The sequence below is a fragment of the Mytilus californianus genome, unplaced genomic scaffold (genome assembly GCF_021869535.1).
Source record: "Mytilus californianus isolate M0D057914Y unplaced genomic scaffold, xbMytCali1.0.p SCAF_3, whole genome shotgun sequence".
Lineage (NCBI taxonomy): Eukaryota > Metazoa > Mollusca > Bivalvia > Mytilida > Mytilidae > Mytilus > Mytilus californianus.
In genome coordinates, this window is record NW_026262679.1 from 12,384,240 (window position 1) to 12,399,110 (window position 14,871).

The following is a 14,871-nucleotide window of genomic DNA, read 5'->3' on the forward strand; positions in this document are numbered from 1 at the left end:
GTATGCCAGACTGTATCTTTAATGTTTCAGAAGTTGCCAACCTGTATCCTTAAACTATCAGATGTATGTCAGCCTGTATCCTTCATGTATCATATGTATGTCAGTCTGTATCCTTCGTGTATCATATGTATGCCACCCTGTATCTTTAATGTTTCAGATGTTTGCCAACCTGTATCCTTAACCTATCAGATATTTGCCTGCCTGTGTATTTTAATGTTTCAGATGTTTGCCAACCGTCATCCTTAACCTATCAGATGTATGCCAGCCTGTATACTTAATGTTTCAGATGTATGCCATCCTGTATCCTCAATGTTTCAGATTTTTGCCAACCTATGTCCTTAATTATATAACCTATATCAGATGTCTGTCAGCCTGTGAGTTTATACAATGTATCAGGTTATTGTTTGCGTCAGCGTTTGGACCTAAAATTTCAACAATTAGATCTTCACTGCATTTATTTTTAATGTTTCATGACCACAGTGAATTTAACTGAACAGAAAAATGCTCATGTACGATTTATTACGTGGTTAAATGTCTCGTGCCTTGTTGTCCTATTATATGCCTACTCTAAGAGTTTGGGCAATACTGCATTCACCTTGTCTGTCCCTCTGTCTGCCAGTTTGTCCAACAAATATTTCTGTCACATTTTTCTCAGGTACTACTGGACAGAATGGCTATCGTTTTGGTCAGCATCTCGACAGTGATGAGTGGTAACATGTTAGGACTTTGATCTGTCAAACACCTACTTTCTGTTTGCTGATACTTTGAGTTTAAAAAACTGGTGATAATATCATTTTAACAGGACGTGGTCAATGATGTTTGGTACACATTCACATCATAATACCATTCATAAATTTTATTGATGGGTAAAATTATCAGGACCAACTCCAACTGAAGATGAGTAACAGTAATATGCTTAAGCATCTACACATTATTTCTATGAAGATTAAGCCTGGACTCTCACAGTCATGGTCAATTGATACTGAAGTGCAAAGGTTTCGATCATGTCAATTTATGAGGATCAGAATTATATCGCTCAGTTATTTAAGGTCAGTTCTATATATATATAATGAGTTATGTTTAACTGCTGAGCTTGCATTTTAGACATTTTGCTTTGTTCATATAAAAGCTATTTATTAATGTTTTGTTTTATCCCAATTTACATCTGATGGTACTTTCATACTATCCCACTATTCGCCCCTCCTATAACAGTTACAACACAAGGAGAGTAAAGCATAATTTTCCTTTCTATATTAGTTAGGGCATAAAGATAATTAGATTATGAAATATATATGTGAAATTTTAGTAAACCCATATTTCAAATTGTGTCTGAAAACTTGAGCTTCTGGGCAAAAGGAGGCAATTCAAAGGTGCCATATCGCCAGCGGATGGTGCTTTATTAGCAGGTGCTCTATCAGCAGGTGAGTGATCTAGACCTTACTGAAAAAGTGAGCCATTTTGTTTATCCTACAATATTTTAGTAGATATATTCTTAATTATAAGATCATCCCCAGTTTTTGGTGTAGTTCGTGTTGCTCCGTCTTTAGTTTTCTATGTAGTGTTTTGTATTCTGTCATGGCATTGTCAGTTTGTTTTCAACTTATGACTTTGAAATCCTTTTGGTATCTCACGCCTCACTTTTAATGCTTGTACACGTCCCACACATGTCGCTCACCCTTGACTCTGTTATCTTTGTTTACCAAATTCTGTAATTAAAATGTGAATTAAAGGAGATGCAGGCACTAGACAATGAGACAGAAACCAAGTGTTAAAAAAAATGTTTTCCCATTGTGAATTTCTCATTTCTCAATAGTAAAATTGATTGATTGATTGGTGTTTAGCCACATTCAGCATTATTGGCAATTTCATTGTGGTCAGTTTTTATTGGTATAGGAGGCCAGAGTGCCCAGAGAGAACCACCGACCTTCGGCAGGAAAACTGACAATCCTAGTCAATAAAGATAGTTCAGCACACTTGCCACATGTGGTGTTCGAACTCACAACCTCAGTGTTGGCAGGCTAGTGATACAGTAGTTGGACTACTTAGACCACTCGGACACCGGTATCTTTTGGGTGTTTTTACAACCACAAGTTCGATGCAACTGTTGGTAGACGGTTCGTCCACAAGGAATCACCAGTCCAGTAGTCAGCAGTCGAAAATTTTACGGACGCCATCACATGTTGGTTGACTGTTACGGAATATCTGTTTCACAGATGACGACAGATATGTTCCAATCGTCGCAACCACAATCCCATCCTCCTTTTCCCTGAATGTGATCTACCGAATTAGACCTATCACCGTGTTTGTACTTACATGAACAACACCACGGGTGCCACATGTGAAGCAGGATCTGCTTACCCTTCCGGAGCACCTGAGATCCCCCCCGGTTTTTGGTGGATTCGTGCTGCTCAATCTTTAGTTTTCTATGTTGTGTTTTGTATACTGTTGTTTGTCTTTTGGTCTTTTTCCTTTTTTGCCATGGCGTTGTCAGTTTATTTACGACTTATGTGCTTGAATGTCCCTTTGATCTTTAACGACTGAAAGCCCTATTATGTACTATATGCGACTTCGGAATGACATTAGATAGATTCAAATGTTTCATTCTCGAATATTCTGTGTATAATTGTGTGGTTTAGTGGAGATGTACGTGACCTCTAAATAGACTGAGCATCATAGAAATACATACGACTAAATAGAAAAAATGTGTACATATTTGGTTGGGCAAATTTAAACAAGAGGCTTCTCGGAACCTGACTTGCTCATTTAGATTCTTTACCTAATAGCAAATGTAGGCGTTTCATCAGGACTAAAGTAATAAAAATTTAACTCCCTCCTAAAGAACATTGCTGCAGAGTTTGCTTAAAAAATTATTTTCTTTCATCTGTTCTTATATATGAATAAAAAAAATCCCTACAGCATTTCAGTGCAACTTTGGACTATATCTTTGAAAATTGGATCAATGGATCCCATTTTGGCCTCTTGAAGTCATATTGTACTATTCGTCAGGACCAAAGTAACAACCCTTGTTGAGTACCTTCTAAAGAGCATTACTGCATGGTTTGTTTTCATTTCACTTCACTTGCTCTTGAAAAGAAAAGCAAAATGTATTTTCCCTTAGAGTTTTAATATTAACTTAGATCTATTGAATCTCCGATCTTCACCAAATTAACTACACTTATAAAGGACAAAAAGGAACATATCTGACAAACTTGGTTTACAGTAGTACCCCAGTTCTGAAAAGATCTCTAAAATGGGAACAATTGGACCCCCCCCCCTTTATGCCCCTTGAAGCTATATTTGACTTAAATCTGGAACAATAAAGAACACTTTGTAAGTACCTTCTAAAGAGCATTTCTGCATGATTAATTTTCATTTCAGTTCGTTTGTTTTTGAAAAAAAAAGCAAAATGTTATTTCTAATTGGTTTTTAAGGTAAATTTTTACCTTCAGCTGGCATTAATTTCCAATTGGTACCAAAATAAAAACATCTGTTGAGAACCTTATCACAAACAGACCTGTCAAGTTTGGTTCCTATTGGTGAGATGTTCATGAAAAGTTTTCCCAAGTTCTGCCAATCAGAAATAAGTAAATGCTATGTTTGTAAATAAAGTGTCACCAAAGTAATAACATTCAGAAAGGACCTTGTAAAAGTGAGGGGAAAGTTCAAACTCATGCCTAAAAATGAACTGACAACACCATGGCAAAAAAACGAACAAAAGAACAAAAGACAAACAACATTATACAAAACACAACACAGAAAACACGGAGAGGAACACAAACCCCACCAAAAACTGGGACATCTCTGCCAAGTATCTATTCAGTGGTTCTCAAGATAATAAAAATGAGAAAAGCAATTAGATGGACCCCAAGTGATGGCATCAGCTCATTTTGCCACTAGCAAAGTGAGCTAAAATTGACTACAGTAAGCTATAAGAATAAAGACTCAAATGGCCTTGCAGCACATGTTTTTTTCAAAAATGGAGTTAAGTATATAATAAAGATTAAGTCCATTTGGTGTCTGATCGATAGTTGTCTCCCTGGCAATCATTTCCTTTTTTCATTTAAATAGAAGTGAAAATGGGGGAACATCTTTTTTTATAAGTCCTTGATAAAATTAACACAACCTCAATAGAGTTTGAAAACAACCTGTGAAGTTTCAAGGATGTGCATTGGAAACTGCAGGAGATATTGATTACACAAAATTGGAACAATTCTTTTTTTGACATTTTGCTAAAAAAAAAAAGACAAAGTTTTTAAGTCTTTAAAATTTTAAATATTCTGAAAAAATTCCATAATAGCAGGTGCCACAACTGCAATATCTATGCAATCGATCTGTAAAGTTTCAATGCTCTCAGTTGAAAACTGTAGCAGTTGATTACACAAAATAGTTACGTCTTTGTATTATGCAATGTTAAGCAAGCAACATTTAAACAACCATATCAAATCACATATTTTGCTGAAAATTAGTTAAATAAACTGCTTCGCCCAGCGCAGCAGGATACAACCGCAGAGGTCCAACCATGAACACAGTTGGGGCAAAAATGGAAACAATATCCAAGCTTGATACAGGTCTGAATTTGGATTGTAATTAAATATTTGACACATTATAGGTTTCTGACACAGAATAAATGTAGTCAAAGAACTTGAAATTGGTTATATGATTTCAATTTATATTCAATTGAAGATTTCTAGCTTTTGTGCAATACACTGTGCTGTTGTGCAATACTTAGTAAATCTGTTTTCAGACTATATACAAAGAATTAGCAAAATAAATTGTGACCCCCAATTTTCTTTGGAAAATTGACAATTTCTTAAATCGAGGGAAAATATTGCCCCCCCCCTCCAAAAAAAAAAATTGTTTATTGCCCCCCCCCCCCCCCCCCCCCCCCCCCCCCCCCCCCCTCCCTTATTCGAAAAAAATAACATTTGAAGAAATTTTATATTTGTAAATTGTGGTACAATTTAAGAAAAATCAATAACTTAAGGTGGCTGGGGCATCTTAATTAAAATTGATAGAATTTTTTGATAATTGGTCAAAATGAAGTTTTTATCATGCTTTTTTCAATATAATAATAAAAAGTATGGGTCACAAAACTTTTTTTAACGCTAGAGGTTGTGCAAAATTGTCAGATTTTGTATAGATTATGCATGGAAAATCAAATTTTGTGTGATAAAAAGAAAACTACTTGATAGAACTTTAAGATAAAATGTGAGAAGATAGTTCTTATAAGATGCTTTCAGATAAGAAAAAGAAAAACTGGGGTCACCGAACTTGTTTTCTTGCTACATATCAAAATAGGTAAATTCACAACACTTTCTATTATAAAAATTACTTTATCTGAGTTATCTCCCCTTATTTGGCAAAGTTGAAAAAAATCTAATCAAAGACAAATAAGGTGTTTTTGAGAAATTACAGCCGTAGTTATGATAAAAAACACAATTTTCTATATTTACATCAAAAGTCTTTTACATAAATTACATACTACTCTCAAAATTTGCACATTTCATGAAATATCTAGACAAACTTTATCTGCTACTTCGAAATCCAAGATGGAGGAAGACACCAGAGCCACCTTAAACACAAGTTTTTGCCTGAAAATTAAAAAAAATGCTTGTTTAAGACCCTTTTTGGCCCCTAATTCCTGAACGGTTTGGGCAACTACCCCCACAATAAATCCCAATCTTCTACTTGTGGTATTGAACCTTGTGGTACAATTTCAGAGCAATCACAATACTTATACACAAGTTATTGTCCTGAAACTATAACTAGAGGCTCTCAAGAGCCTGTGTCGCTCACCTGTATTTACTGATGCTTTGGAAATCATGTAAAATAAGGTTAAAATCATAATTAATAGTATTAGATATTAGATATTATAATGATATTCTAAGATAATAACAAAAAACTGCAAAATTTTTGTAAAATTACTAACTCAGGGGCAGCAACCCAACAACGGGTTGTAGGATTCGTCTAAAAATTTTCAGGGCAGATAAATCTAAATCTGATGAACATTTTTGCCACCTGTCAGATTTGCTCTAAATGTTTTAGTTTCAGAGATATAAACCCAAAACTGCATTTTACCCCTATGTTCTATTTTTAACCAAGTCGGCCATGATGGTTGGAAGGCGGGGTCATCGGACAAATTTTTTAAACTAGATACCCTAATAATGATTATGGCCAAGTATGGTTAAATTTGTCTCAGTAGTTTCAGGAAGGAAGATTTTTGCAAAAGATTACAAAAATTTACAAAAAATTGTTAAAAGTTGACTATTAAGGGCAATAACTCCTAAAGGGGTCGACTGACAATTTTGGTCATGACAACTTATTTGTAGATCTTACTTTGCTGAACATTATTGCTGTTTACAGTTTATCTCTATCTATAATAATATTCAAGATAATAACCAAAAACGGCAAAATTTCCTTAAAATTACCAATTCAGGGGCAGCAACCCAACAACACTGTCAGATTTGTCTGAAAATTTTAGGGCAGATAGATCTTGACCTGATAATCAGTTTTACCTTGTGTCAGATTTACTCTAAATGCTTTGGTTTCAGAGATATAAGCCAAAATCTACATTTTACCCCTATGTTCTATTTTTACCCATGGCGGCCATCTTGGTTGGTTGGAGGTTTCATCGGACACATTTTTTAAACTAGATACCCTAATGATGATTGTGGCCAAGTTTGGTTAAATTTGGCCCAGTGGTTTCAGAGAAGATTTTTGTAAAAAGCTAACGACGACGGACGACGGACGCCAAGTGATGAGAAAAGCTCACTTGACCCTTCGGGTCAGGTGAGCTAAAAATGGGAAAAATCCATAATAGCAGGTGTGCAAGCTTTTTATTTCCTGCCCTATATCACTATACATGTGATATACACCTGTTTTGCACTTTGTTCATCCCACAATTCGAGTACAATAATCACCTTTGTAATAAGCAAAAAGTAAAATAACAAAAATACTGAACTCCATGGAAAATTCATAATGGAAAGTCCCTTATCAAATGGCAAAATCAACAGCTCAAACACATCAAACAAATTGAAAACAACTGTCATATTCCTGTTAGTACAGGAATTTCCTTATGTATAAAATGGTGGATTAAACTTTTATTTATTCATTGCTGAAAATTACATTTTTGCAAAATATGCATGATTGGTCAAGCTGGAATGTATCACCTATACAACTCATTATGTTTTGAGGTCTTACTACAAGCATCAATCATGCAAGGGGCAACCACATTATCAGCTAAAGATATGAACAAATAAGCTGACTTAGTCAATAAACTTAACTTGGAATCAATGAACAATGAATGGGTCAAAGTGAAGTGAGCTTTGTAGATTGCTTACATCGTCCTTTCATGCAGATTTGGTATTGTAGTGATAACAGTACAATTCTAACTTCTAACAATGTCTGCTCATGTTACGAAGAAAAAAATATTGCTTATAAAAAGTAATCACAAAGATTTCAATAAATTTACTTGCTTTTGACATATATCATTTATTTCATGTTAGTAAGCAAAGATATTAAAGTTCAGGATGTTATTTTTTCACAGCTGCTGTTTGTCAACAGAAAAATAAAACATGACAAGAGAGAAAATTGCTAAATTTACAGATATGAAGCCTTGAAATATTAGAGGTAACAACACTATACTATAAGAAAATAGGGTTTTAATGCTGCTGTCCTTTTCAATTAACTGGTAAAGTGCTAACTGCTTTCATTTATTTTCCATTTATGTTTGCTCACTCCTCACATACTCAACTGTTCTTTAATTTTTGTAACCCTTGAATTTTCCCTATGCAATTCATTAAATAAACAGTGTACACAGACATATGTCTAGCCTGTGTGTATTTTCCATAGTATAATGCAAATGTTGAAAGTTAAATGGCAAAACTTTTATGATTCATTCATAACTATATAAAAGTTTCAAAATCATGGACCATTACTGAGGGGACAGGGCCAAATAATCTTTATTCTTAAACAAGAACATGATGGATAGATGTTTAATATCTGTCAACAGAAAAAGTTAACATGACAAGAGAGAAATTACTAAATTTACTAATATGAAGCCTGGAAATAAGTCAAGAAAGAAAGGAACGCATTATTATATCTCCTATTGGATTCAGGATAATGTTCACTAACATTACATTCCACATTGGCATATTGTTGAAGACATTATGTTGACCTTAAAATGTTTTTCCTTTGTTGGGTTGTTAGCTTATTGGTGTATAGTCTTCAACTTCTATGTAAATATTTTTTTCTTGTATAATACATGTATTGAAATATATCCTTATTAAAGGGAATAAAATATGAAACAGATTTGCCTGGAAATATAATGCTTTTATTATTTTGATTACACATCATAATAATGATTGTTTACATAATAATCAGTAACTTAGATGTAACCTACATAATCTTAGTTCTAATCTAAATTCATTTTGATAATATCAACATGTAGTTTATCTGAAATATTCTAAAAAAAAACCACATGTACCACAAAACAAACCAAGGAAATAGTTTTAAAAAAACTTCAAAATTTTCGTATTCAATTCTAAAAAGTTTTTAAAAAATCATGTCAATTCCATGAAAATTATTCAAAATTCAAATGAACTTGTAAATTCCATATTTCAGCAGATTCTTATTGCTTACAGTTATTTATTAAAAACAATTTGAAAATTAATTTGAAATTTTTCAACAATTAACTGTTCAGAGTTTATTTGCGGCCTTATTGTGAATTTTAATAGTGATTCAATACTTTTATTTTGATATTTTTAATTGTCTTCACAGTTTACAATAATTCATTTATAATTAAAAACTAATAGGTATGTCACCTAACAAAAATTATGATGTATAATATAAAAACAAAAAGAAACATTTATATATGAACAACCTTCACATAAAAATAAATGCAGAAATTCAACTAAATGCATTAAAATGCAAAATGAAAATAAAAACCCTGTGAAAAATAACAAAAAATATCAAAAGCTTAACTTTAATGATCTGTTTTTTTCTAATATGATGCCACAATCATGTAATAAAGGAGCCACAACAACAAAAGTGACCCGAAAAGATAAGCTACAATAATTTAGGTTCAACTATACTTTAAAGAAGAACTTCGGTTTACTCTGTTTTCTTTTATACTTTTTTCCAAAAGCCAAATCAGAGTTACAATGTCTCCTTCTTTTTGCTGTGGTCTACTTTTAATGCTTATTGAAAAAAGATTTGACATAATAGATATAATACTCAATTGAAAGCTTTTTCGTAAAAAAAAAACCAACTAAACTATTTCAGAGTTAATAGTACATTCACATGATTTTGACAGAATTTCCTTTTTTTTTTGGACAAAGTCTAACTACAAGATTTGGAGGGAATGTACTGAAAAACAATAAATAAATGAACAAAATAAAATATAAATAATATCACAGAAATTCTCAGTAATATCCACTTTGTGCATTTCTGTACAAATCTTTATTACAAAGAATATAAAATTTGCATAAAACACTTGTTGTAGTTAAACATAATGTTGTTTGTTCAATTTGTAATCAGCCTATTAAATATATACATATTTATTTTGGAATATCTTTTGTTTGTAAAGACAATTAAGTTATACATTTCTCATTCTTCTACTTTAATACTTCTCTACATGATCGTTGTATACATTGGCACTGAACTATGGATAATTATTTTCTAACTTCCTGATTAAAATATTTGATATTTTTCTAATAATACGAGTAGAATATTTCAGCCTGCTTCGTTTCTTATTCTATCCATTTAAACACTATTTTGTCCACACATTATAGCAAAATACATGTAATATGTTGAGACTTTTTTATGTACTTTATAATACAGAAATGTTGAACTAAGCTTTGAGAAACTGGCCTTTTGGATGAATGCTTCGAATCAAGTATCTGTAAATGACATAGCATACTTTATATTCCTGTAAATTATCTTTGACCCATTATAAATGTGATTTGATCCAGTTCAATATTAATAATATTTTTTCCAAACTTATGCAATACAGTTTGTAATAGTAGCCGACTACATTTTAGATTTGACTTAGTCAAACAGACATTTCTTGAGGAATTGATTTAAATTGAGCTGCTGCCAGATTCATATAAAAACACATGGCCAATTAACGTTTACACAAAAATAAGTTTGAACCATTTCACACATTTTATATAATGTCAACAAGAGTGCACACGCTGAAATGTCTCGCCTTCTTTTCTAATCATTGATACTATGTTGATAGTCCTAAATATAAAGTTTTATTACAACTGTCACATAAACTTAACATTAACCAAGTAAACTAAACATTGACCAATGAACCATGAAAATGAGGTCAAGGTCAGATGAACCATGCTAGGCAGGCATGTACAGCTAACAATTCTTCCATACAACAAATATAGTTGACCTATTGCTTATAGTTTAAGAAAAACAGACCAAAACACAAAAACTTAACACTGAGCAATGAACCTTGAAAATGAGGTCAAGGTCAAATAAAACCTGCGTGACTGCCAAATAGATCATAAAATATTTCTATACACCAAATATAGTTGAACTATTGCATATAGTATAAGAAAAACAGACCAAAACACAAAAACTTAACTATAACCACTGAACCATGAAAATGAGGTCAAGGTCAGGTGACACCTGCCAGTTGGACATGTACACCTTACATTCCTTCCATATACCAAATATACTAGACCTATTGCTTATAGTATCTGAGATATGGACTTGACCACCAAAACTTAACCTTGTTCACTGATCCATGAAATGAGGTCGAGGTCAAGTGAAAACTGTCTGACGGGCATGAGGACCTTGCAAGGTACGCACATACCAAATATAGTTGAACTATTGCATATAGTATTAGAAAAAAAGACCAAAACTCAAAAACTTAACTTTGACCACTGAACCATGAAAATGAGGTCAAGGTCATATGACACTTGCCCGCTAGACATGTACACCTTACAATCATTCCATACACCAAATATAGTAGACCTATGGCATACAGTATAAGAAAAACAGACCAAAACACAAAAACTTAACTATAACCACTGAACCATGAAAATGAGGTCAAGGTCAGATGACACCTGCCAGCTGGACATGTACACCTTACAGTCCTTCCATACACCGAATATACTAGACCTATTGCTTATAGTATCTGAGATATGGACTTGACCACCAAAACTTAACCTTGTTCACTGATCCATGAAATGAGGTCGAGGTCAAGTGAAAACTGTCTGACGGGCATGAGGACCTTGCAAGGTACGCACATACCAAATATAGTTATCCTATTACTTATAATAAGAGAGAATTTAACATTACAAAAAATCTGAACTTTTTTTTCAAGTAGTCACTGAACCATGAAAATGAGGTCAAGGACATTGGACATGTGACTGACAGAAACTTCGTAACATGAGGCATCCATATACAAAGTATGAAGCATCCAGACCTTCCACCTTCTAAAATATAAAGCTTTTAAGAAGTTAGCTAACTACGCCGCCGCCGGATCACTATCCCTATGTCGAGCTTTCTGCGACAAAAGTCGCAGGCTCGACAAAAATTGGACGATCTGACATAATGAATTTAACTTTCTTTCCATAATTTAGAAATATCTTATGGATATATACAGCTCCACCTTAATCCAATGTTGAAGCCAGATAATCAAGCACATTGAAATAATAACAATCTTTAGGTGGCAAATATAATGATAACTATGGCATAGTTCTTTGTAATATCACAGATAATATAGATTTCCCTGTAACAGTCAATGAATTTCACTGTAAGCTCATTCAAAATAACAACTACCGTCCATGTGGTTCAAAAGCTTTAGGACGGACATGTGATCTGGATGAACGAGTTGGTGTCATGTATTTAGGTGACCTGTAATAAAATAAAATATAATATAATATAATATTGAGCATGATCACATACAGTACCCTCTAATATCCTTCAAAACAGAAGTGCCCTTCCATATAATCTTTCCAGTTTACAGTTTAATTATATTTCTAATAATGAATCTTATCTGTGGTTTTGATAAAGGTAAACCTTGATTAAACTTATAGTGGATCTAACATAATATTAAGGTGCTACACATGCCATAGGAATGATTAAGGCTAAAGGAATAATAATGTGATATTTGCCAGTCCCTTTCAACTAGGGAAAAACATGTCCTCATCTCTGTTTCTTTTTTTTTCATTTACCTGATAACCAAACTCATTCACAGACTTAAAGATTTATTTGATGCTGTTATCCATCAGAACATTATACATTTATGTGAAATGTGAAAGCAGTTATAACGACGACACTTTCAGGTCATTCAGGATTGCTTCATTAATATAATGAGATCAACATGTTTTGGTGCCTAGGGCACCGTCATCAGGATAAAAACAATACAGAAATTATGCTGAAGTATAAAATCTGGAAGGTATAAATAACGCCACAATGTAACCATGGTGAATATAAATAGAAAGTGAAAGTATACATGTATGTAAGTAAACTTGAATAAGAAAGTTGAATAAAATGTGAATGTCATTGAAATTAAATGGTTTGTTGATATTATTCTGCCAAAGTCTGTTACTTGCTAATAAAAAAGAATGAAATATGTGTTTGTCATCTTGCATAATGGAACTAAAATATTTAATAAATAACTGTTCGACTGTATGGTTTGTGTTATGTAAAATGGTATCATAATATATTTTACACGCTACTGTTTTTATTTTTGTTAACCTTGATTAAGGCTTACTATTAAAACAACAAAACATTGTAGGTATTTATTATGATCATTTCTTTTTCAACAAATAACTGGTAAACAACTATGACTGCCATTTTGGATTGCAAATGGTTTGTATAAAGTTTTACTTAAATTAGCTTACTTACATAAGTAATTTCTTGTTGCATGAATTTTCAATTTTATATAATAATAAACTGTTATCACGGAGATATGTCTCGCCTTTTTGTAATTTTGATAATGCAAATGTTGAAATTAAAATAGCAATACTTTAACATATAAGTTATGCAAATATTCAAATTCGATGAACCATGACTGAAGGTACATGGCTAAACAATCTCCATGGAATGAGATGTGCCAATGCTAATACAACTGCATACCAAATACCATTGACTTATTATAAGTCATTCCCTTTAAACAAACCTAAACACAAACATTAACTTGTAAACTATGTAAAAGTTTCAAAGTCAATAAACCATGATCAAGGGTGGGGCTATATAATCTCCATGGAAACGATACTTACAAATGCCAATAAATTTGCATACCAAATATCATTGACTTAACATTAGCAGTTCATCTTAAACTGATCTAATCAACAAACTAATACATGTAAACTAAGCAAAAGTTTCAAAGTAAATAGACCATGACTGAGGGGGCGGTGCCAAATATTCTCCATGGAAATGAGATGTGGTAATGCTTATACAACTGAACTTCAATTAACATTGGCCTACCACTAATGGTTCCCCTTAAACTGACCTAATCACAAACTAATACATGTAAACTTAGCAAAATTTTCTAAGTCTATAGACCATGACTAAGGGGGCGGAGCCGAATAATCTCCATGGAAATGAGATATGCCAATGCTTATACAACTGCATACCAAATATCATTGACCTACCACTAGTGGTTCCCCATAAATTGACCTAATCACAAACTAATACATGTAAACTATGAAAAGTTTCAAAGTCAATGGACCTTGACTGAGGGGGCGGGGCCAAATAATCTCCATGGTAATGAGATGTGCCAATGCTAATACAACTGCATACCAAATATCATTGACCTACCACTAGCGGTTCACCATGAACTAGACATAATCACAAACTAATACATTGTTGACGTCGCCGCCCACGCCGGAAACAGCATACCTATGTCTCGCTTTTTGACTCTGTCAAAGCGAGACAAAAATTATACTTTTTTTTATCTAAATGTGATATTTCATTTACCAGTGCTAATGCACTTTGGATACAAAAAAATGACTTGAGAACTGAAATAAACCATTGGTAGGGTGGAAAGGAAAAAGATGGTGATCTCCATTTAACCTTTTTATTTCCTATAAAATAAAATGCTCCGCAGGGCGCAGCTTGATACGACCGCAGAGGTCGAACCCTGAACAGTTGGGGCAAGTATGGACACAACATTCAAGCTTGATACAGCTCTGAATTTGGATTGTGATTAAATATTTGACACAGCATAGGTTTCTGACACAGAATGAATGTGGTCTAAGAACTTAAAAATTTTAAATTGGACATTCACCTATTATGGTCCAATATCCAAAATCTAAATACATGGTAAGATTCAGCATATCAAAGAACCCAAAGAATTCAATTTTTGATGAAATCAAACAAAGTTTAATTTTGGACCCTTTTGACCTCAATGTGGACAAAGTTGATAACGGGGCCCAAAATCTATTCAGCATATCAAAGAACCCCATATATTCAATTTTTGTTGAAATCAAACAAAGTTTAATTTTGGACCCCGATTTGGACCAACTTGAAAACTGGGCCCATAATCAAAAATCTAAATACATGTTTAGATTCAGCATATCAAAGAACACTAAAAATTCAATTTTTGTTAAAATCAAACTAAGTTTAATTTTGGACCCTTTGGACCTTAATGTAGACCAATTTGAAAACGGAACCAAAAATTAAGAATCTAAATACACGGTTAGATTCGGCATATCAAAGAACCCCAATAATTCAATTTTTGATGAAATCAAACAAAGTTAAATTTTGGACCCTTTGGACCTCAATGTGGACCAATTTAAAAACGGGGCCCAAAATCCAAAAACTTAATACACGGTTATATTCAGCATATTAAAGAACCCCAAGAATTCAAGAATAAAACCCCATTGAAATTGATCGAGAAATAAG

At 33.1% G+C, this 14,871-nt stretch overlaps 2 protein-coding genes across 7 annotated transcripts in view; one reads left to right on the forward strand and one right to left on the reverse strand.

Moving 5' to 3' along the window:
* The window catches only part of LOC127732979 (leucine-rich repeat-containing protein 28-like), a 252,942-nt gene that overhangs the window by 175,306 nt on the left and 62,765 nt on the right, over positions 1–14,871 (forward strand). The window lies entirely within an intron of this gene.
* Positions 1–14,871, reverse strand: part of LOC127732947 (coiled-coil domain-containing protein 171-like) — a 179,481-nt gene that overhangs the window by 126,359 nt on the left and 38,251 nt on the right. For 2 of the 6 annotated variants that reach the window (XR_007996523.1, XR_007996519.1), the window contains one exon: positions 10,697–11,874. Coding sequence is in view for 1 of the 6 variants with exons in the window: in XM_052242155.1 (XP_052098115.1) it covers positions 11,796–11,874 (79 nt within the window). In the remaining 5 variants the exon portion in view is untranslated. Of the gene's footprint in view, positions 1–8,310; positions 11,875–14,871 lie in introns of those variants that run through there. The other 4 variants (XR_007996522.1, XR_007996521.1, XR_007996520.1 and 1 more) reach the window with 4 other exon arrangements.